The 23158-nt window shown below is 47.2% G+C and overlaps 1 protein-coding gene across 1 annotated transcript in view; it reads left to right on the top strand.

Annotated features, from left to right (window-relative positions):
• The window catches only part of LOC309558763 (protein mono-ADP-ribosyltransferase PARP14-like), a gene marked incomplete at its 3' end in the record, with an annotated part of 187137 nt that extends 175779 nt beyond the window's left edge, over positions 1-11358 (top strand). Inside the window, exons 14-17 of the mRNA XM_082261811.1 lie at positions 2766-3371; positions 4122-4258; positions 6111-6285; positions 11069-11358. Coding sequence (XP_082117937.1) covers positions 2766-3371; positions 4122-4258; positions 6111-6285; positions 11069-11358 — 1208 coding nt within the window. The remainder of the gene's footprint in view (positions 1-2765; positions 3372-4121; positions 4259-6110; positions 6286-11068) is intronic.
• Between the last annotated feature and the right edge of the window lie 11800 nt (positions 11359-23158).

The raw sequence follows: 23158 nt of genomic DNA, 5'->3' as shown, positions 1-23158 counted from the left end.
TAAGTGTGCTTCAATCCAAGCATCCATCCTTCCCCAGACTTTGGCTATTCTCCTGGCAATAGACTTCCCCAGGGTGTAGATCTGGGAGGCACAAGCCTTTGACACATAGGGGGAGATTTACAAAACCTGGAGCACACAGAATCTGGTGCAGCTGTGAATGGCAGCCAATCCGCTTCTAACTTCAGCTTGTTCGGCTGATTAATAAAATAAGCTTTGACAATAAGCCCCCCTGTTCACATCGGGCTGATTTGACAGGTCAAATCACATGCCAAATCGGAGCCTATTGCCCGCAACAGCACCGTCCGAATCAGTGCGACCCCAACTTTGCGGCACCGCACCGATTCCCAAAAGTACTTTCTGCACTACTTTTGGGGACTTCGGGGGCGATTTGACAGATGTCTGTCAAATTGTCCCTGAACTCGCACTCCACTCTAATTCATCCCAGTGGTGTTCTATTGGGTTGAGGTCATTACTGCGCAGGCCAGTCAAGTTCCTCCACCCCAAACTCACTCATCCATGTCTTTATGGACCTTGCTTTGTGCACTGGTCCAAATCATTTGATGGAGGGGGAATTATGGTGTGGGGGTTGTTTTTCAGGGGTTGGGCTTGGCCCCTTAGTTCCAATGAAGGGAACTCTTAAGGCGTCAGCATACCAAGACATTTTGGACAATTTCATGCTCCCAACTTTATAGGAAGAGTTTGGGGATGGCCCCTCCCTGTTCCAACATGACTGCACACCAGTGCACAAAGCAAGGTCCAGCAAGTTTGGGGTGGAGGAACAGTGGCTAGGTCTTCCATAGAAGCTGCGTGCTATAGGGCAGGGGTCTCCAAACTTTCTAAAAAAAAAAAAAAGCCAGCTTGTGGTGCTTCAGACTGTGGCAAGTGGGAGTAGAAGTGGCAGTAGAAAATGTCCTGTCGACAGTAAACATTGCTCATCCTTTAGGGGGGCAATAGGGTACTATTTTTAGTGTCATTGATGTTAATTGTGCCCTGTCATCGGTGTCAGTGGGAGGAATAGTGCCCCAATGTTGGTGTCAGTGGCACAAATTATTTCCCATTGTTGGAGTCAGTGGATGGAATAGTGCTCCAAGGTACAGAGAAAGGCAAGCATCTGGCCCTCAGGCCAGTTTGGAGACCACTGCATAGGGCTCCTGCCTGGCTGCCTGCATGCTGGGACTTACAGTGGAGGATAGTACACCCACCTGCAGATCACATGCCCAGCAGCCTCTGCCACTTTCAAAATCTATGGATTAGCTCACTACAGAGGCGTAACTAGAACCTTCAGGGCCCCGGTGCAAGAAACCATGAAGGGCCCCCCGGACCCCTGACCAGGGCCCTTCCCTTCAAGCCTGGAGCTCTTCCCACTGATCCTGGGGCCCTTTACTGTCGTTGCGGGGCCCTTTATTACGGTCCCGCAGCGGAAACCTTTCACAAGTTCTGCAGCGGGCCCCCTTTCTGCCATCTTGGGGCCTCCCCACGGGGGGGGAATGCCAGGGTCTGGTCGCAAGTGTGACCTTTGCAGTCCTGGAAGTTCACCCACTGGTGTCAGTAGTTTTTATTTTTTGGTGTTTTAATTGTATTATTTTTTATCATTTTTTTTTTTACAATGTCACTGACTATGACTCTGTCCATTCAGAAAAGAAAGGAGCTGGTAAATTACATATTTACCGACCTCTTCCAGGTTCTCTATTGTGACACATCCCCTTCAGCCGGTAGGAGAGGGGAGGGAGCACCGTGTAAGTGGGGGGGGGGGCAGGGGAGCACACAGGGGCCCAGAGACAGCAGAACACAAGTGACCTGGATAGGAGGGGCGGCGGGGGCAGCATACAGAGGAACCAATCTCCTCCATTTTCCTCCTGCAGGAGGAAAAAGGAGGACAGTGACTTCTCTACATGCTGCGCCCGCCACCCCTCCTATCCAGGTGTACAGGGGAGCCGCACAGGCCCCCTGGAGCATGGGGCTTGGTTGCAATTGCAACCCCTGCAACCCCTGTAGTTACGCCCCTGGCTCAGGAGTCATCAGAGCCGAGCCTGGGCATGCAGCAGGTACTGCACACCCCCCCCCCCCCCCCCATCCAGCCGGTGCCACACTTGATGATGAACCTCTGCAACACCAGAACCAGGCTACCAGAAAGGAACATGCATCACAGTTGCCAAGCTGACGTGTTTCAAAGGTGGCCATGCTGGAGGAATGGCTTTTACGATGGGATTACACTAGGTGGATTGCGCTCTCTCTTTTTGTGTCAGAAAAATTAAAGGAGCCTAAGCATGGTGAGTAGAGGGGCTACATAACATGAGTGAGTAGAAGGACTACAATAAAAATGTAAGTTTGGAACTGTAAAAATGTAATTAGTCACATCCCCATAGGTCTCATTGAACGGATTGTGAGGCAGTCTCTGGAACAAATGTTGGGGGAAATTTGGGAAATGATGTCTATGGCATGTATAAATTAGGAGCGCCATCATAAAGCTTCATAATCAATAAAATCATTATGAAAGGTCCGGGCAGGTACATGGATCCTGTGATTAGTCATGTGATCTGTGCTGTCATTTGTGAGTGAGACATAGACTTTTCCACTGGCTCAGTGTTGGTATGGTAGCCCTGGAAATGAAGCCGGTTTGGAGGAAGTTGCGGGTGCACAGTGACAGAGGTTTCAGCAGAGTGGAAGAAGTGTATAGTAAAGGTGGTTGAAGTACAAAAGGAAAGCAGTTAGAGGGGTTCTGATCTAGACTGCACAAACTGTTTATCCTCTTTTCTTCTATGTAGCTGTACTCGGCATTATGGGATGGAACACTGAAGGCTCAGATAATTCCAAGGTATTTGAATTAATAGAAAACATTGAGCCGGCTATTATCCAGCTGTGTGCGGAAAGTCAGGACGCTGTGGATAAGACAAAAGTCTGGCTTCGTGATCTGATAATGAAGGAGCAGTATGAGAGCATCATCATAGATGACTGGATCCAGGAGTTTGATGACAAGGACCATGAGGCCTTGGGTCGGATTCAGAAGACCTACCAAGTTAGTCTTATCATTGACTTGCCAAACTTCACAGTCAAAGTTCTGGGTCTGTCCAGGGATGTTCTGGAGGTCAGTAATAAAATCCAAGACATGATAAAGAGTGTGCGAGATAAGAAGACGAGAGAGCGGGAGGCGGAGCTGTGCAGTAATCTGGTGGAATGGGGATACCTCAACGGAAACAACTTTATTCCTTTCGACAAAATGACAAACATGGAGCTGGAGAAGGCCAAGACTGAGGACAGACAAATGATACATATCCATATTAATGGGGCAAAATACACAGTGATTGTAGAACTGGTAATTGCAAGAGATCCCAGAGGGAACACCGTGAAGCTTCAACGTAATTCTAAGCACGGTAATTACATTTTATATCAGATATCATATGGGTCATTACATTGCTGGAAAATCCCAGGTGCTGGGCATCTATCTATCTATCTATCTATCTATCTATCTATCTATCTATCTATCTATCTATCTATCTATCTATCTATCCATCCATCCATCCATCCATCCATCCATCCATCCATCCATCCATCCATCCATCCATCCATCCATCCATCCATCCATCCATCCATCCATCCATCCATCCATCCATCCATCCATCCATCTTTCTGTCTGTCTATCGCAATCAGCCCACAATCCAATCTGAACACTTTCATATCTCCGCTCTGCAACCTTCCCACAATGCTTTGATAGGATCTATTCTCTTCTCTTTCATCATCTTGACATTGTTGTGGGGTTTTTAATAATTATACAATAATCATATGAGCCCGGCCTCCTTGTGCTGGATCCTCTCACCCTAATACACTCCTGCAGACACAATGTCAGTGACACCGTGTAACCCCCAACTGTTATAGTGGAGCTGAGGGAAGCGGCCTAAGAAGGCAGAAGCTGTCCCAGTGCAACATACGCAATGACGTCACAACAATATTGGTAACCTCCGGGGCCGATTCCAATATATGGGGGAAAGTGCATATCCGTCCTCTATATATCGGCCTTGCTGATAATCGGTTGATCCCTAGTATATGGCACACAATGGACATTATTATACAGGGAGGGTCTGTAAGCAGAGGACAGATTTCACTGCTGAGTGTTTCTATTACAGAAAAATTGGATGTCCCCCCACACTGGGGTCCAATGAACAATGACAATATGAAGGTGGTTCCGTTAGGTGCTGGGAGTCAGGAGTACACAGATGTGGAGGCGCAATTCAGGAAATCTTGCCAAATGCGAATTATCAAGGTAATCAATCTTTTTCATTTACTTGAAGTAGCCAATGGAGATGGATGATATAACAGGGGTTTTGGGGGGTGTGCCATACATTATGATGAACTGAATGATTGGAGGATTGTTCATGGGAATATTTCTTACATTCTGCTATAAGCAGGGATGGGCCGATCACCCCCCTGTTTGGGAGTTCTGCTGTGAACCGAACAGGGGGGTGTTCAGCCCATCCCTGCTTATCACAGAATGTAAGAAATATTCCCATGAACAATCCTCCAATCATTCATGTTTTAACCCAAACAGCGAACCCCATTGAAGTCTATTGGAGCCGGACAGGAGATATTAAAAGTGCCCATTTTGAAAGTTTATATACAAGTAATTGGCCATAAACGGGGTATGGTGGTCTGGGTACTGCCCTGGGGGACATGTATTAAAAAAAATGTTTTTTAAAAAACAATAGTTTTTTCAGGAGCAGTGATTTTAATGATGCTTAAAGCGCAACAATGAAGATAAAAAATTATTTTTAATATCGTGACTGGGGGGTCTCCTTAATGTGCCTGTAAAGTGGCGCATTCGTAGCATATACAGAACATGCTACAGCAAAAATGACATCTCTAAAGAAAAAAATCCATTCAAAATGACTCGTGGTTACAATTGCCATCCCTCTGCTTTTAAAAAATAATAAAAGAAATGCCAAATATAAAAAAAAAATAAAAAAAAAGGTTTGGGGTCCCTCTAAAATCCATACCAGACCCTTATCCAAGCATACAGCCCAGCAGGTCAGGAAAAGTGGGGACGAACTAGTCCCCCCCCCCCCATGAACCATACCAGGCCACATGCCCTCGACAAAGGGGGCGTGGGTGCTTTGAAGAAGGGGGGGGCTCTGCGCCCCCCCACCCCAAAACACCTTGTCCCCATAAGGACAAGGGGCCTCTCCCCAACAACCCTGGGCTGGGGTTATCGGGGTCTGCGTGTGGGTGTCTTATCAGAATCTGGAAAACCCCTTTCAGAAGGGGACCCCAGATCCTGGCTCCCCCCCCCCCCTATGTGAATGTGTATCGGGTACATAGTACCCATACACATTCACCAAAAAAAGTGTCAAAAAGTAAAAACCACAGGAAACCACTTTTGACAAATCCTTTATTAAAAAATAAAAAAAGTGTCCCTCAATATAAATCCATCGTCAATCACGACGCCTGCTGAACCTTATAAATAGAAAAAATTGAAAAAAAAAAACGCTTTTCCCTCCTGGGAGGCCTCCCACCCAGTGGCACTGCCCCCTTCTAATATCACGTGACGTCATGTGATGTCAGAAGTGGGCGGTGCCACTGGGGCATGTGGCCAGGAATAGTTCAGGAGGTGGGGCATGGCTCGCTTGTCCCCCCCCTTTTCGGGACCTGCTAGGCTGCATGCTCGGGAAAGGGTGTGGTATGGATTTTGGGGGGGACCCCACACCATTTTTTTCTTTATTTTTTAACCGGAACTTTTTTTTTTTTTTCTATTCAGCTGTCAGCGGGGAAACCCATTGACAGCTGATGACTCATGAGTTGTTAAGGATGCTGCAGCCGGCTTTCCGGCCCCGCTTCTTAACAACCAGCTTACATTGCGCCCTAATTGGGTAAAGCTTTGCCCAATCAAGGCACAGAATGCACTGTACAGCGCTCAGTGCATTGCAGGGTGTTTGTTGGGGTGAACTCCCTGCAAATTTGGGTGTTCAGTGAACGGCCGAACAGGCAAATATTTGGCCCAAACTCCTGCTTGGGCGAACCATTCACCCATCCCTAGTGATAAGCTGTCATACATCTGGCTGATTGTATTGTCACATTCCTTGTGATTCACTCGGCCCATAATGACATTTGTGTCTAAGCAGATCGAGAGAATCCAGAACCGCCACCTGTGGATAAACTACCAGATAAAGAAGCAAAGTATTGATGATAAGAATGGCTCCACCAATAACGAGAAGCAACTCTTCCATGGTTTGGACTCCAATACTGTGAACAGTGTGAACCATAATGGATTTAACAGGAGCTACGCTGGAAAGAACGGTGAGTGACCACATCTTCTAATAGATCTGGCAGGGGTCCCTGTGCTCATGTAGGGGCAGGGCCGGCGCTACCTGTAAGGTGACCCAGGCAGTCGCTTAGGGCGCAACCCAGCAGGGGGCGCCAGCATCCTACTTGCTCCACTGTAATGAGTATGCCGGCGGGTGCGGGCGACGCCCCTCATGCCGTGCTAGCCTGTGTACCTGTACAGTGCGGTGGCGCCCTTGGCTGCCTGGGTCGCCTTACAGTGTCTCTCTCAGCCTAGAGTAGGGCTGAGCACCGGAAATCTTCGTAGTGGTGGTGTCGCGCATGCGCACTAGGTTTCCCCTGTTTACAACATCTGACCATTCTTCTCTCTCAGCGGGCAGCGATTGCGGGTGGCCGTCGGCGTGTTCCCGCCCCCATTCGGCAGCGGGGGCTCCGATGCAATGGGCAGGTGGCTTCGATTGCCGCCGGCCACCCGCAAGCGCTCGCCCCCTAGATGCAGACACGCAAATGTCGCAGGTCTACGTCGTTTCGCGCAGGAGGGCCGCACTGCCACAGTAAATATGCGGTGGGCGGTCCTGAACCGGTTAATAAGGCAGTGTGAAAGTTAAGGATAAGGTGAATTGAAGGCCCTGTTTACATCTACTCGGTGTCGTTTTTCCATGTTGCATCGCTCTGCGTGTTTTACACACATTTTTAGGCGCGCTGCCATTAAACTCTATTAGAATGACCCTTTCATTAAAGTGCATCATTGTCCTGCATGCTGCATCTTTCATGCACTTTCATAAAACATGGGTTCTAATACAGTCTAATGGCAGCGCACCTAAAAAATGTGTGTATAACGCTCATAAAAATGTGACACAGAAAAACCACAGCGCACAGATGTGAACCTAGCTGTACTCATTTAATTTAAATGTTGAGAAAGGAGTGCGACATATGTGATGTCATGATATGGGCAGATGATATGGGTTTGTGATGTCACATCGTGGAACGAGCATATGGAGGGGGTGGCAATTTTTATTTTGCCTAGGGTGCACCCTAGGCAAATCCTTGCACCGGCCCTGTGTAGGGGCATCCATATCCAGGTAGTCCATTGCTTGTGGAAGCTCCTGAATCCAGTGCCACACTCTGAAGCACAACTCTTTTGTGTCAGGTCTTCACAACAAGGGCCACTGAGTGCAGAGGTTGTACTGTTAGCACACCAGGGGGTGTAACACATGGAAATTCCTGGATAGTGACAGCTGTCAAACAGGTAGGACAGACACTGAAGAAGTGCAAAGTACCCAAAAGGTGGGCAGAGCAGATATAGTCCAGTCCAGCTAATAGAAGAGACCACAGCTAATCAGAGGAGGTGCAGGCAGAGTTCAGATTTAGTCCTGACAATTCACAGGGACTTGCAAAGTATGGTGCAGTAGGATGGAAGTCAGCCAGGGAGGTGAAAAGCAAGCTGGAAACTGTGGTCTCAAGTTATAGCCTGCTAATGAGGCCAGGTGTGGAGACTGCAGAATGGCTGTGCTACAGTGCGAGGGAATGTTCATAAGCAGGGCCGGCACTCCCGCTAGGCGAGCTAGGCGAATGCCTAGGGGCGCAGTCACGGGTGCTGTTCTCCCTCCCGCCCCCACCACGGATGCTGGCACCCTCGCGCTGCGCCCCCCCTCTCATGGATGCTGGCCACCTCGCGCTGTGCCCCCCCCCATGGATGCTGGCCCCTTAGTGCTGCGCCCCCCCCCCATGGATGCTGGCAACCTCACGCCTTCCTCCTCTCTCAGCGTCCGTGAGGTGCAGCTCCGCCCACCGCTACTTCCGGGTTTCCTCACATGGCGCAGTAGGCGGCAGGAAGGGAAGTGCTGGCGGCGAGATCTGGCTTCCCCCAGTGACCAGAGAACAGGAGGCTGAGCAAGGAGGAGGCGGTGGTGCTGTGGCTGCTGGTGGGGAAGGTAAGGTAAGTGCATGGATACATGTGTGTGCTGCTGTGCCTAATATGTTACCTGACACCCTGGCCCTGCTACCCCTCCCCACCTGACACCCTGCTACCCCCCTCACCTGATTCACTGTCCCCCCCCACCTGACACCCTGCTTCCCCCCTCACCTTATTCACTGCCCCCCCACCTGACACCCTGCTACCCCCCCTCACCTGACACACTGTCCCCCCACCTGAATCACTGCTACCCCCCTCACATGACACACTGTCCCCCCACCTGAATCACTGCTACCCCCTCACCTGACACATTGCCACCTTACACCCTGCTACCCCCCTCACATGATTCACTGTCCCCCCCCACCTGACACCCTGCTACCCCCATCTGATTCACTGCCCCCCCCCACCTGACACCCTGCTACCCCCCTCACCTGACACACTGTCCCCCCACCTGAATCACTGCTACCCCCCTCACCTGATTCACTGTCCCCCCCACCTGACACCCTGCTACCCCCCTCACCTGACACACTGTCCCCCCACCTGAATCACTGCTACCCCCCCTCACCTGATTCACTGCCCCCCCCCACCTGACACCCTGCTACCCCCCTCACCTGATTCACTGCCCCCCCCACCTGACACCCTGCTACCCCCCTCACCTGATTCACTGTCCCCCCCCACCTGACACCCTGCTATCCCCCTCACCTCATTCACTGCCCCCCCACCTGACACCCTGCTACCACCCTCATCTGACACACTGTCCCCCACCTGAATCACTGCTACCCCCTCACCTGACACACTGCCACCTCCCACCTGACACCCTGCTACCCCCTCACCTGATTCACTGCCCCCCCACCTGACACCCTGCTACCCCCTCACCTGACACACTGTCCCCCCCATCAGAAATCACTGCTACCCCCTCACCTGATTCACTACCCCCCCCACACCTGACACCCTGCTACCCCCCCCCTCACCTGATTCACTGTCCCCCCCCCCCACCTGACACCCTGCTACCCCCCTTCACCTGACACACTGTCCCCCAAACCTGAAACACTGCTACCCCCCTCATTTGACACCCTGCTACCCCCCCCCCTCACCTCACACACTGCCCCCCTTACCTGAAACACTGCTACCTTTCTCACCTGACACCCTGCTACCCCCCCTCACCTGACACTGTCCCCCCAACTGAAACACTGCTACCCCCTCATCTGACACACTGCTCCCCCTCCCTGACACACTGTTCTCCCCCCACCCGGACACACTGCTCTCACCCCCTCCCTGACACAATGAGTGATGCAAGTATAGGGGGGAGTATGGAGAATGCAATGAGTGTGGGAATATAGGAAAATAGGGACATTTTGAAGGTTTTTATATTTATTTATGGGGGGGCGCAGGTAGCTGGTCTTGCCTAGGGCGCAAAATAGTCTTGCACCGGCCCTGTTCATAAGATGATGGTGAACAAAATGCAGCATCTCTTAGGCCCCTTTCACACTATCCCCCTTTCCGACGGACTCTGTTTATCTCAGCGGGGGATCGATCCGCCGATCCCCCGCCGAGCAGGAGAATGACAGCTGTTCTCCGCTCTGTGTGCGGAGACACAGTTGTCAGTTCCCCATACATCTCGTTGGACGGATGGAAAGTAGGCTTTCCATCCATCCAGATTTGACGGATCGGATCGGTTCGGATGGGATGTCAGCGGACATGTCCCCGCTGACATCCGATGCCCCAAAGGGATGTATGGGGGGACCGTTCAGATCCACCAAAAAAAAATGGACAGGCGGATCTGAATGGTCCGCCTGTGTGAAAGGGGCCTAAGTCTCCTATGTGGAAAGGAAGGAGAAACAACCTGTCTTCAATCTTTAGCACAGGTATCGCCATTGGCAGTTGGTTACGCCAACTATGTCAAAGACCTTCCCATCCAGGTAGTCCATTCTTGTAAAGGCATCCGTTTCAAGGTATCCCATTCCTGTCATTGGTTCCTGTTCACACCTCAATATATTGTCTCAGACACCCAGTTAGTAACTTCGATATCAGAGGAAAAATTGTACCACCCACAGACACCATCTTTGTCTGAACACTTTGTGTGTAGTTCATGATGTCTCCTGTTTGCGGCATCCTCTAATCGCCTAGCTTGGGGTTTCTATAGTCCTTTCGTGGCATTTCTTAAATAACCTTGCTTCTTTATGAACCCTAATAACTGGCAACTAAATATTAAATCTTCCCCCCATTTCCTGTCTTTCCAGTGCTTTGGGGTGTATATGGCTTCATATTGCCCTCTCAGAGACCATCCAGACTCTGAGACTGGGGTGTTCCAATCCATGTATTAATGGCAATTGTCCATTGAATCCCCTTATTGTACACTGTACTGCCTGAGGGAGTCCTTGGCTGTCTTTTAATTGGGTTGGTCCCCACCATCAACATCAACTTACCCATCACATTTAACCTCCCCCCCCCCCCCCCCCCGAAGAAGACTACAGAAGTTGAAACGTGTTGGGGTTTATTCTTCTATTCTAATATCGTTGATCTTTGATTGATAGGTATTCTTATGTTTCTTAATGTGATCACCATGTATACGGATACAACTATGTATTGTTTTTAGCATTTTTTTCCTGTTTTTAACAAATTTGTACAATAAATGTTTTCCGCATTTTATTCATTCTTCTTGTCTTATGATGCCTTTAAAGTCCCATCCATAGTATATTTTTTCCTCTTTACCAGTTTTTGGGATGTGGCACCATTCAGTGGGCATATATGACCTGTCTGACTTATCTAACTTCGATATCATGTACAACTATAGATGGGATGCACATGTGATGTCACCATTATACATAATAGTGAAAATTTTAGAATTTAGAAAATAATAGTTCTTTTTGTTTCTTTATACAGCGGCTTATTACGGAAACGGAACGTACTTTGCAGTGGAAGCAAATTATTCTGCACAGGACACATTCTCCCGTCCGGATGGGAATGGATACAAGAACATGTACCTGGCCCGTGTGGTCACAGGGGTATCGTGTGCTGGACAACGGGGGATGAGTGCCCCCCCTCCTAAGAATCCCTCAAACCCCACCGATCTGTATGACAGCGTCACAGACAATCCGACAAACCCTGTAATGTATGTGATATTCCATGACCTACAGGCCTATCCCGAGTATCTCATCACCTTCACTAAATGACCTGCTGACCCTTACTATATACTGATAACGGTATACGGGAGTTCTTCCAGCTGGACACAAAGAGTCTTTACTACAAGTTCATATTACAGTTTTGGTGATTTAATTTCTCTTAGTCCTCAGAACGGATTGTACCACAAATTCTTGCTGTAGCAAAAATAAAATTGATATTATAAAGTTGGATAAAGACTTGTTGGTTTGGGGTTTATCTATTGTCTGCCATATCTTTCATGTTAAGTGTTAGTATGCTCAGTAATGTGTCAGTGTAACACAGCCAAATATTTATTACCGAGATCACAGAACCCCCCCCCCCCCCCCCCCCCCACCGACAATGCCTTCATCTGCCTTTCTTTCCACAAAGATGGCGCCACCTTTCTATAGGCATCATCCAGAGTCGCCAACGACTTCCAGGCAGTAGTTTGGGTGTCTGCCCCTCCCACAATAGTGAGATTTCTATGCAGTGGTTTGTGTCTCTGCCCCTCCCACAATGGTGAGATTTCCATGCAGTGATTTGTGTCTCTGCCCCTCCCACAATGGGGAGATTTCCTGCAGTAGTTTGTGTCTCTGCCCCTCCTACAATGGTGAGATTTCCTGCAGTAGTTTGTGGCTCTGCCCCTCCCACAACGGTAAAATTTACCCCAGTAGTTTGTGTCTCTGCCCCTCTCACAATAGAGAGATTTCCTGAGGTAGTTTGTTTCTCAGCCCCTATTACAATGGTTAGATTTCCCTGCAGTAGTTTGTGTCACTGCCCCTCCCACAATGGTGAGATTTCCCCCCAGTAGTTTGTGTCTCTGCCCCTCCCACAATAGAGACATTTCCCCGTAGTTTGTGTCTCTGCCCCTCCCACAATGGTGATATTTCCTGCAGTAGTTTGTGTCTCTGCCCCTCCCACAATGGTGAGAATTCCCCCAAGTAGTTTGTATCTCTGTAATCATGTATCGGCGTGCTGTTTCTTGCAATTGATAAGTATTGATTGAATTATATTGAATCTAACCATCACAAAACCCACACTGACTCAATTTCTGTGAAAACCATGATACAGTATATAAACAAAGTATAAATAAAGGGCCAAGTGCAATCTATCTAAGTGCATTTATACAGGAGCATCTCAAAAAATGTGAATATCATTAAAAAGTTTTTTTATTTCAGTCATTCAATTCAAAAAGGTAAACTCCTATATTTTCTATAGATGTTACACACAGAGTGAGAGATTTCCAGCATTTCTTTCTTTTAGTTTTGATGATTACGGCTTCCAGCGAGTGACACCCCAAAATTCAGTATCTCAGAAAATTAGAATATTACATACGATTAGTGATGAGTCGAACACCCCCATTTCGGTTCGCACCAGAACATCGTAAACAGAGGAAAAGTTTGTTCGAACAAACAAACCCCACTGAAGTCAATGGGACTCAAACCTCGAAAATCAAACAGCCTCATTTTGAAGGCTTAAATGCAAGTTATTGCCCCAAAAAAGTGTATGGGGATCCGGGTCCTGACCTGGGGAACATGTAGCAATGAAAAAAAAGTTTTTAAAAATTATCGTTTTTAAAGCAGCACTGATTTACTGATTTTAATGAAGTGAAGTTAATTTTAATTAGTGAAACTATAAAAATGAAAAATTCCTTCAAATATCGTGCCTGGGGGGTCCCCTGAATGTGCCTGTAAAGTAGCGCATCTCTACGATGTATGTACCCTGCTGCAGCTATACATACTGGCATTTCTAAAGGAAAAAATGTCATATACAAATGTACATACAAATTTCAAATCGCATGTACTTGTCATACAGGTGCATAAAAATTGGACCTTTGGTGTTGGTGGTGCCTGAACACCGTAACCCCTCACAGTTACTCTTGCTGGTTGCAGGAATGGGACCTGCTGGTAAGAATTCCATGCAAATTTGAAATCACATGTACTATACAAGTGCGACAAATTGGGCCTTTGCTATATATGGTGCCTGAAACACCGTAACTAAGGCCTCACAATTACTCTTGCATGGTGCAGGAATGGGACCTGCTGGTAAGAATTCCATACAAATTTGAAATTGCATGTGCTACACAGGTGCCAAAAATTTTGCCTTTGGTGTTGGTGGTGCCTGAACACCGTTAACCCTCACAGTTAGCAGGGCACAGGGACAGGGACTGCTTGTAAAAATTACATACGACATTTAAATTGTATGCACCTGTCATACAAGTGCAGAAAAATTAGGCCTTGGGGGTTGGTAGTGACCTAAACCAAAAACATTGTTGGAAGCTAGCAGAATCAAGATAAAGGAATAGGATAGGCAGCATATGCAGTCTTCAAGGGATGGCAGACCCCTAGCAAATTCAATCTGTTACATCAGCATCAGAGGCTGGATAGCTCTTGTTGATCCAGGACTGATTCATTTTGATGAAAGTCAGCTGATCAACAGAGTCTGTGGACAGACTCACTCTTTTGTCCGTCACAAAACCTCCAGCGGCAATGAACGTCCGTTCGGAAAGCACGCTGGAAGCAAGACAGGCCAGTAGCTCCATTGCATATTGAGCAAGTTCTGGCCAGTGGTCCATTCTCAAGACGAAGTAAGCCACTGGATGGGCAGATGGAAAGGTCTCCAAGTCTGCTCTTGCGCCTAGATAATCATGCACCATATGATGGAGACGCTGGCGATGGTTGCTTAAACCTTAAACAGCCCTGGGTGCTGCTGAGGACAAAAGAACTGTTTAACTACTTCCGGCCCGCGCTATAGCCGAAAGACGGCTACAGCGCGGGCTCTAATTTCCGGGAGACCGTCTTTAAACGGCCTCCCAGTAACAGGCTCCCCGCGCGCTCCCGCGAGCGCGCATCGGGGAAAATCTGTGTCGGCCATGTCCCTTGGACACAGCCAATCACTGATCGTGTTGAATGGCCAATGACAGCGGCCATTTACCATGTGATCGGACCGAGCAATGAGAGATGATCTCATATGTAAACATATGAGATCATCTCTCATCGCCAGCGCTCCTTCCTCACACGGAGACTGCAGTGTGAGGAAGAGGAGAGCAGATCACCGGTAAGGGGACACAAAGGAATGTAATCAGGGCATCGATCACCAGTGCCCTGATTACAGAAGAGGGGAAAAAAATGCCACAACTGCCCACAGTGCCTGCCATTAGTGCCCACAGTCAGTGCCCATAGTGCTGCCAGTCAGTGCCCATCAGTGCCTGCTCATCTAGGCACTGATGGGCACTGACTAGCAGCACTATGGGCACTGAATGTGGGCACTAATGGTGCTGCCCATCAGTGCCACCCGTCAGTATCCATCAGTGCCACCCATCAGTGCCGCCTCTCAGTGCCCATCAGTGCCGCCTCTCAGTGCCCGTCAGTGCCGCCTCTCAGTGCCCAGCAGTGCCACCTATCAGTGCCGCCTATCAGTGCTCATCAGTGCCGCCTATCAGTGCCACCAATCAGTGCTCATCAGTGCGGCATATTAGTACCTCCTCATCAGTGCCCATCAGTGCTGCCTATCAGTGCCCATCAGTGCCGCCTCATCAGCGCACATCAGTGAAGGAGAAAATTTTATTTATTTTCAAAATTTACTCACAGAAAATAAGAAAAACTTTTTTTTTTCAAAATTTTCTGTCTTTTTTCGTTTTTTTGAAGAAATAAAAAAGCCAGAGGTGATTAAATACCACCAAAAGAAAGCTCTATTTGTGTGAAAAAAATGATAAAAATTTCATATGGGTACAGTGTAGCATGACCGCGCAATTGTCATTGAAAGCGTGAGAGCGCTGAAAGCTGAAAATTGGCATGGGCAGGAAGGGGGTATAAGTGCCCAGTAGGCAAGTGGTTAAATTCATTGGTCAGCCGGCCACCTTCTCCACCGCTCCTCCTTTGGCTGAACGATGCCTCAGAAACACGTCCGGAGAATGTTGACCTCCCAGTGTCTGGAAAGGCGATACGCAATTTTTTTTTCAAGGCCTCCTCGAGATGTTTCATCCTCTGCTCCCTGTGCGAAGGCAATATGAGCTCTGCAACTTTACCCTTGTAACGTGGATCAAGAAGGGTTGCCAACCAGTAATTATCCCTCTCCTTGATACCACAAATCCTTGGGTCCTTTACCAGGCTTTGCAGAATCAGGGAGCCCATGCAACATAATTTGGAGGAGGCATGAGCTTCTGAGTCCTCTGGGTCACCAAGGATGACATTGTCAGCAGGAGCAACCTCTCTCCAACCACGTAAAACTCCTGGGGTTTCTGGAGAATCAAACCCACCCCTTGAAGACGGCTGTATCCTATCCTCTTCCTCTACATCCATGCTGCCGCAATCCTCCTCCTCCTCTTCCTCCTGTGTGTTTTGTGGCCCTGCAGGAATGATATCTGCATAAAGGGGGTCTTGTGAGGAAAGGAAGTCCTCCTCTTCCTCCCGCTTTTCTGCCTCAAGTGCCCTGTCCATGATTACACGAGGTGTGTGCTCCAGCAGGTAGACTAGCGGGATAGTGTCACTGATGCATGCATCGTCCCCGGCTCACCATCCGAGTGGCCTCCTCAAATGATGACAGGACAATGCATGCATCCTTAATCAAAAGCCACTGGCGTAGCGAAAAAAAGCCAAGCTCCCCTGACCCTGTCCTTGTGCCATACTCACACAGGTGCTCATTGATGGCCCTCTGCAGCGTGTGCAGCCGCTGCAGCATTGCCAACATTGAGTTCCACCTGGTGGGCATTTCACAAATGAGGTGGTTGGTGGGCAGGTTGAATTCTTGTTGAATGTCAGATAAGCGAGCACTGGCATTGAACGAATGGCGGAAATGGCCACAGACTTTCCTGGCCTGCCTCAGGAGATCTTGGAAGCCCGGGTATCTGCTCAAGAAAGGCTGCACCACCAGATTCAGGACATGTGGATCAGGCAGGGATTGCACAGGCGGGGTTTGCATTGGCAACTATCATCTTGGATAAAGTATAAATATTGGATTAAGTATTACACTTCGGCTCAGCACTATCTATAAAGCTCTTCTCTATCCCTCCACAGGTAATCTATGCTGCTTTCAAAATCCACCTTTAACTGAAATAGAATCATTGTTTCTAACTTGCTCAATGGTAATCTATGCTGCTTTCAAAATCTTTACCTCTGTCCATAGAACACTGATGTTTGTTTTGCTTTCTCTTGTCCATACCTAAATTATGGCCTGTCCTTATCTTTATTACTCTGCCATTCTGCTCTCTTGCTATTTCTTGTAGTGTGTCTTTGGTGTGAGAAGTTTATTCTGTCAGCCATGTGTCCCTCCTATGCAATCCTAATTGATTAATTGGCAATACCTCCACCCAACTCAGTATAAATGTAAGCCCTTTCTAGGGGATGCACAGGCAGGGGTTTGCACAGGCGGGGATTGCATTGGCAACTATCATCTTGGATAAAATATTATTATTGGATTAAGAATTACACTTCGGCTCAGCACTTCAGTGAATGCACAAAGCATACAACTGCAAACCAACAAACAGACTACAGGCAGTGGTGTATTTAGGTTTTGTGCTGCCCTAGGCCTGACTAAACCTGGGTACCCCGCTAATTTAAATATGACCCACCTTGAAAGAGTGTATCAATGCGCCTTACTGAAATATTATATTTCATAATACATTTCAGCTCGTGCCCACTCTACAATGGAATGTGGCCACTTGCAATTACATGTTAAACACCTTTTCATTCATACACCCTGGACACTTGACAGTTGTATTTTGCATATAGACGACAGACAGTGATAGGTGTTTACATGTTAAACACCTTTTCATTCATTCATTTGGACACTTAACAAGTTAAGGCTTTGCATAGAGATTACTGACACCACCTAAACACATTTGACAATTGCTTACATTAACACATCAGACAGCTGAACACAGACGGATCGGCTCTCCCACAAAACACAATTTCAGACACAAGGGCCTTTTCATGTATTGTTTCTGTGAGATATGTTCTATTGATAAGTTGACCCATGAATTTTAACTGGTTTAAACGGGGTTTTGCCGCCCAAATTTCCTTTAAATGTGTGAGCGAAACTTGAAATAAACTAGATGTGTCTACGCTACACTTAAGTTGCTGTGTGTTGTCGCATCTCCTAGCCAGCAGAGAGAGAATTCACTATACAGGGGGAGTTGGGACTGAAGGGCTGTATATCATCTTGTAATTGCCTCCTGACAAGATTGAGCTAACACACCTCTTCCTGTAAAGGCCACACCCCTTCCAGTTTATGACCCACCCTGTAATTTGTAATCCACAGACCAAAACAACAGTCTATCAGTGCCCATCAGTGTAGCCTCATCAGTTCCCATAAGTTCAGCCTCATCAGTGCCCATCAGTGCAGCTTCATTACTGCCCATCAGTGCAGCAAATAGTGTGGCCTCATCAGTGGCCATCAGTACAGCCCGATCAGTGGCCACCAGTGCTGCCTATCAGTGCATCATATCAGTGCCCATCAATGCAGCCCCATCAGTGCAACATATCAGTGCCCATCAGGGCAGCATATCAGTGCTGCCCCATCAGAGAAGCTTATCAGTGCCACCTTGTGCCCATCAGTGCAGCATATCAGTACCCACCATTGCCACCTCATTAGTGGTCATTAGAGCAGCATATTAGTGCCCATCAGTGCAGCCTATTAGCGCCCATCAGTGCAGCCCCAATCGTGCAGCTTATCAGTGTCACCTCACCAGTGGCTATTAGTACAGCCATATCAGTTCACATTAGTGCAGCCTTCTGTCACGGGATTAGTAAGATTACTCCTTTCTTTTAAGATATTTGGACTTGTACCGCCACTGATTGTAATCATCGGATTATTTCACTTATTTGTATAATGAATAGGAAGTCCGGAGTCATTATACAAATAATCAGTGGCAGCAAACACAAGTCCAAATATCTTATAAGATTGGAGTAATCTGACTAATCCAGTGATATATTGTGATAGCACATATGAGGTGATCAGGTCCAAAATATTATTGCAATCATATACAATTAAAAGTCCTAAATTTATATGATGCAATTCAATCTGCTCGTTCAAGGACAAGGATGTTTAAAGAAATGAAATTATATTATTGCCATGATGGCTGCCATACCTGGGGGTGTAGGAGGGGAGGCGGAGCATTAGGCTGCAATGCCACACTTATTAGCATTGGCGGACATCGGGCTAGTTGTATTAAATGTGGTCGCCGGCCTGCAGGTCTGTCTGAATGGCCTCACCGGCCGGTATTATACAGGCAGGTAGCAGTGTGACCGCTTTATGGGGATGCCAGACTGATTTTCCTCCTGAACCCTGCCCTCCAGCCCAATTCGACTGGCCCTATACTAAAAGTGTAGATCAAGCCAACAAGGACCCTTTTCGGGAGAAGGCTCTTTTTTTTTTTTCTTTTTTTGTGGGGTGCAGCTTTTTTGCTGTCCCCCCCCCCCCCCCCCCTGCAAAGTGCTGCCCTAGGGCTGGGCCTTGTTGGCCTAGGCCAAGATACAGCACTGGAGGCACCATTCCTCTCATTGGTTAAAGGCAGTAGTTCCTCCTACTGGCACCAATGATGAAGCACCATTCTTTCCACTGACACCAACAGTGAGGCATAATTCCTCTCATGACAATAGTGGGTCCCTATTCCTTCCACTGGCACAAGCGATGGGCCATACTTCTTTCCACTGATATAAATGTTGGAACACTATTCCTGCCACTGACACCAATGATGGAACACTATCTCTCCCACTGACATTAATGATGGGGCACTATTCCTGCCACTGACACCAATGATGGAACACTATTCCTCCCACTGACACCAATGATGGGACACTATCTCTCCCACTGACACCAATGATGGGGCACTATTCCTTCCACTGACACCAATGATGGGACACTATTCCTCCCACTGACACCAATGATGGGGCACTATTCCTCCCACTGACACCAAAGGTGGGGCACTATTCCTGCCACTAAAACCAATAATGGGGCACTATTCCTGCCACTAAAAGCAATAATGGAGCACTATTCCTGCCACTGACATTAATGATGGGGTATGATTCCTTCCACTCACACTGATGAATGGGGCACTATTCCTTACACTGATGCCACACTGATGCAAACAATAAAGCATTATTTATTTGACTGCCACCAGCAATGGGAAACTATTCCTCCCACTAATATCAATAAATGGGCACTGTTCCTCCTCTTGCTGACCACTGGCGCAATGTCATTTTTTTTACTCCTACTGACCACCAAACCCAAGGCATTTTCTACTCCTACTGACCCTCCTAAAGTCTGAAGGACAGTAAACTGGCCCTTTGTTTAAAATGTTAGGAGACCCCTGCTCTATAGTATCTCTTCTTCTATAGTTAATCTTCTTGTTTAGTAACTCTTCCTCTCTAGTATCTCTTCCTCTCTAGTAACTCTTCCTCTATAGTAACTCTTCCTCTCTAGTATCACTTCCTCTCTAGTAACTCTTCCTCTAGTATCTCTTCCTCTCTAGTATGTATTCCTCTCTAGTATGTATTCCTCTCTAGTATCTCTTCCTCTCTAGTATCTCTTCCTCTCTAGTATCTCTTCCTCTCTAGTATCTCTTCCTCTCTAGTATCTCTTCCTCTCTCGTAACTCTTCCTCTCTAATATCTCTTACTCTCTAGTATCTCTTCCTCTCTAGTATCTCTTCCTCTCTCGTAACTCTTCCTCTCTAATATCTCTTACTCTCTAGTATCTCTTCCTCTCTAGTATCTCTTCCTCTCTCGTAACTCTTCCTCTCTAATATCTCTTACTCTCTAGTATCTCTTCCTCTCTAGTTTCTCTTCCTCTCTCGTAACTCTTCCTCTCTAGTATCTCTTCCTCTCTCGTAACTCTTCCTCTCTCGTAACTCTTCCTCTATAGTAACTCTTCCTCTCTAGTAACTCTTCCTCTTGTTTTTCGTTGCAGGTAAATAATGGATTCCAAGCAGGAGCAACATGCTGTTATTGAGTTCTTGAGGGGTGCAGGCTGTCCAACATCCACAGAAGGCTACAGAATATTTATGGAGATGACAGCATTGACAAGAGCAATGTGTTCAGATGGATGACGAAGTTTAAATGGTATCATCTCCATAAACATTCTATGGATGTGGGACAGCCTGCCCCCCTCCTTCATGAAGAACCTAATGGTGGCGTTGCTCCTGCTTGGAATCCATTATTCACTTGCAAGAAGAAGAGTTACTATAGAGCAGGGATCCTTAAACTACGGCCCTCCAGCTGTTGTGTAACTACACATCCCATGAGGCATTGAAAAACTCTGACATTCACAGATATGGCTAGGCATGATGGGAATTGTAGACCAGAACAACTGGAGGGCCGTAGTTTGAAGACCCCTGCTATAGAGGAAGTCACCCTACGAACATGTGACATTTGAATGGCCTTTTGAAGGTAATAAAAACATTATACCCACTTTTGCAGTACTTTTGATTCAGCCCTCATTTCATATAATGTAATATAATATAATACATCCAGGAGAAATGTATATAATACACCCAGTATTGGCTCAGTATAGGTGCAGGTATGGAGATCTGAGTGGAAGCAGTGGACAGCCCAGTGGACACACAGAGAACAGAATGACAAACATTGGATGGATGTACAATAATTTATTTAGATAAATGTAAATGGCTCAGAAAAGGACGAGGTTTATTATTACAGACTGAGATCTTCATCCTTATAAAATACAAACTGTAACTATGTCATAGCAGATTTCATTATTACCGGTGTAGTATGACGTCATACAGGGAAATCTATATACAGAAGAAGTTCTGATGGGTCAGCATCACCTTTGTCCAGGTATGGAGACACATTGCAGGGAAATTGTCCTAATTGGGTTCATATTTGGGACAAAATATCAGAACTGATATATAAAAAAGCAGAAAGAACAATCCTGTCCTGTATGGGTGGCCGCTGAGGCTTTGCACACACCGGCGCTGTACACGGAGCGCCCACATGGGCACAGTTATAGGCAATTCTTCTGCGTTAGGGAGAGAAACGGTTTAGCAAAAAACACAAAGTTGACAAAAACACGATGCCCCTTTTTTTGCCACATTTAGTGTTTTTCTGCTGCCAAGAGAGATACGTTTAGGAGCGGCCGATGTACATGTAGCCTTACAGCAGAGGGCGATGTTAAGTGTTTGTGATAACATTGTATATAGGTCAGTGTTTCCCAACCTTTTTTCACTCAAGGCACCCTCTAAGAAATGATGGGCAATTCCGAGGCACCCTTTAAAAATGATGGTCAGTCTCTGGGCACCCCTTTAAAAATGATTGACAGTCTTGAGGCACCTTATTCTAAAATGTAAAAACTATTTTAATAGTTTTACATGTTGCAGCGACACAAGTAGGACACCCAACGTTAGAGGTGATTTATTCTTCCGAACCAAATACACTTTAATGGTAATGACTAGTATTCCAATGTTTCTCTTCTCCCTCAATTTTTCACCATCACTCAGCTAATGTGACCCCCAACGCTGATGGGAAGGGACAGGGGAGGAGCAAACAAGGATGCTATGCTGCAGTGGGCGCTGGTGCTCCATGGATCGGGGGGTGGCAGACGGACCACACCAGCCTTCACACCATACCCCCCCCCCCCAGGCCACACCAGCTCCAGCCCGCACACCATACCCCCCCCCCCATTCGCCGGTCCACTCACCCTGGACTGACATGTGGAGGGCAGGCAGTGGCGGCGGCATCCCCCTTAGTCTCCTCCGTGGGTTGGGCTTCCCCTGCGACTCCTCCCTCCTCCTCCCTAGCCAATAGCATGCTTCTCCTTTTGGCCAATCGGGGAAATGGTCTCAGGACCCACTTTTTGATTGGCCAGGAGGAGAATAGTGTAAATTAATTCGCTATTGTCACACAACTGGGTGGGCTCAGTGCGCAGTGCTCTGCGCCCCGAGCCCACCCTTTTTTTGAAGCCTATTAGAGCCTCTGGCTCTAATCACGTGCTTCAAAAACAAAAAAAACCCCCATTTGAATCCATGCGTCTGGTGCCCTGCATGTAGATTAGGGGCTGGATGCATGGATAGGGGGGGCAGCGCCCCTGAGCCCCCAATGGATGGGCTGCCTCTGCTATGGTGACCTGTCATCTTCCTTATCGGGATGTAATGGTGCACAATGAAACCCTGTGGCTTTGTGTAATAAAATGCCGGCTTCATTCACATTCTGGCTTGTATCCAATTTCTGGGAACTTTTTAGGCATTTTGCCAAGGAATCCCTGAAGAATCCTCAAAGCACCCCAGGGTGTCTGGGCAGTCTGGTAGAAAAAGGCTGGAATAGATAACTTTCTTTGTTTTGATTTAGGAATCAATTTGATTCTCTGAAGTTCTGATACAATGTAGCGATGTTCCTTCATAGGATTGCCGGGAAAGTTACAAATGTATCTAATGATTCGGCGTCTCTTTTCTATCCACAAGTAATGTAGATGTTTTGGATGTCCATGATGTCTTCAGGTATAAGTTCTATAGGGAAAGTTCCAAAGACATTTCCTCATTGTATTCATTTTCACCACAAAGGAGATGAATCAGAATATTTTGTTTAAATCTTCTGGATTTCTAAATTTCTGGATTGTGATGAACAGAAGGTGAGAGGAACATAAACAATGGAGTCAGATTATGGAATCTATATCATTATCATTATTATTAATATTATTATATTGAAGGACTTGTAATGTCAGTTTATAAAAACAGCTACCTGTAAAACGTCTGCCACCCTAAAGAGTACCTTTATCACAATATATCACAATGTATCACAATATATCACAATGTATCACAATATCACAATGGAAGTGTTTTACAAAATCTTCTGAATTCCCCTAGAATGGCGACATTGCTGCACCA

This window comes from Pelophylax lessonae (genome assembly GCF_965119305.1).
Source record: "Pelophylax lessonae genome assembly, chromosome: 6".
Classification (NCBI taxonomy): Eukaryota; Metazoa; Chordata; class Amphibia; order Anura; family Ranidae; genus Pelophylax; species Pelophylax lessonae.
The sequence above is the reverse complement of the archived record's forward strand: the minus strand, read 5'-3'. Positions and strand labels throughout refer to the sequence as shown.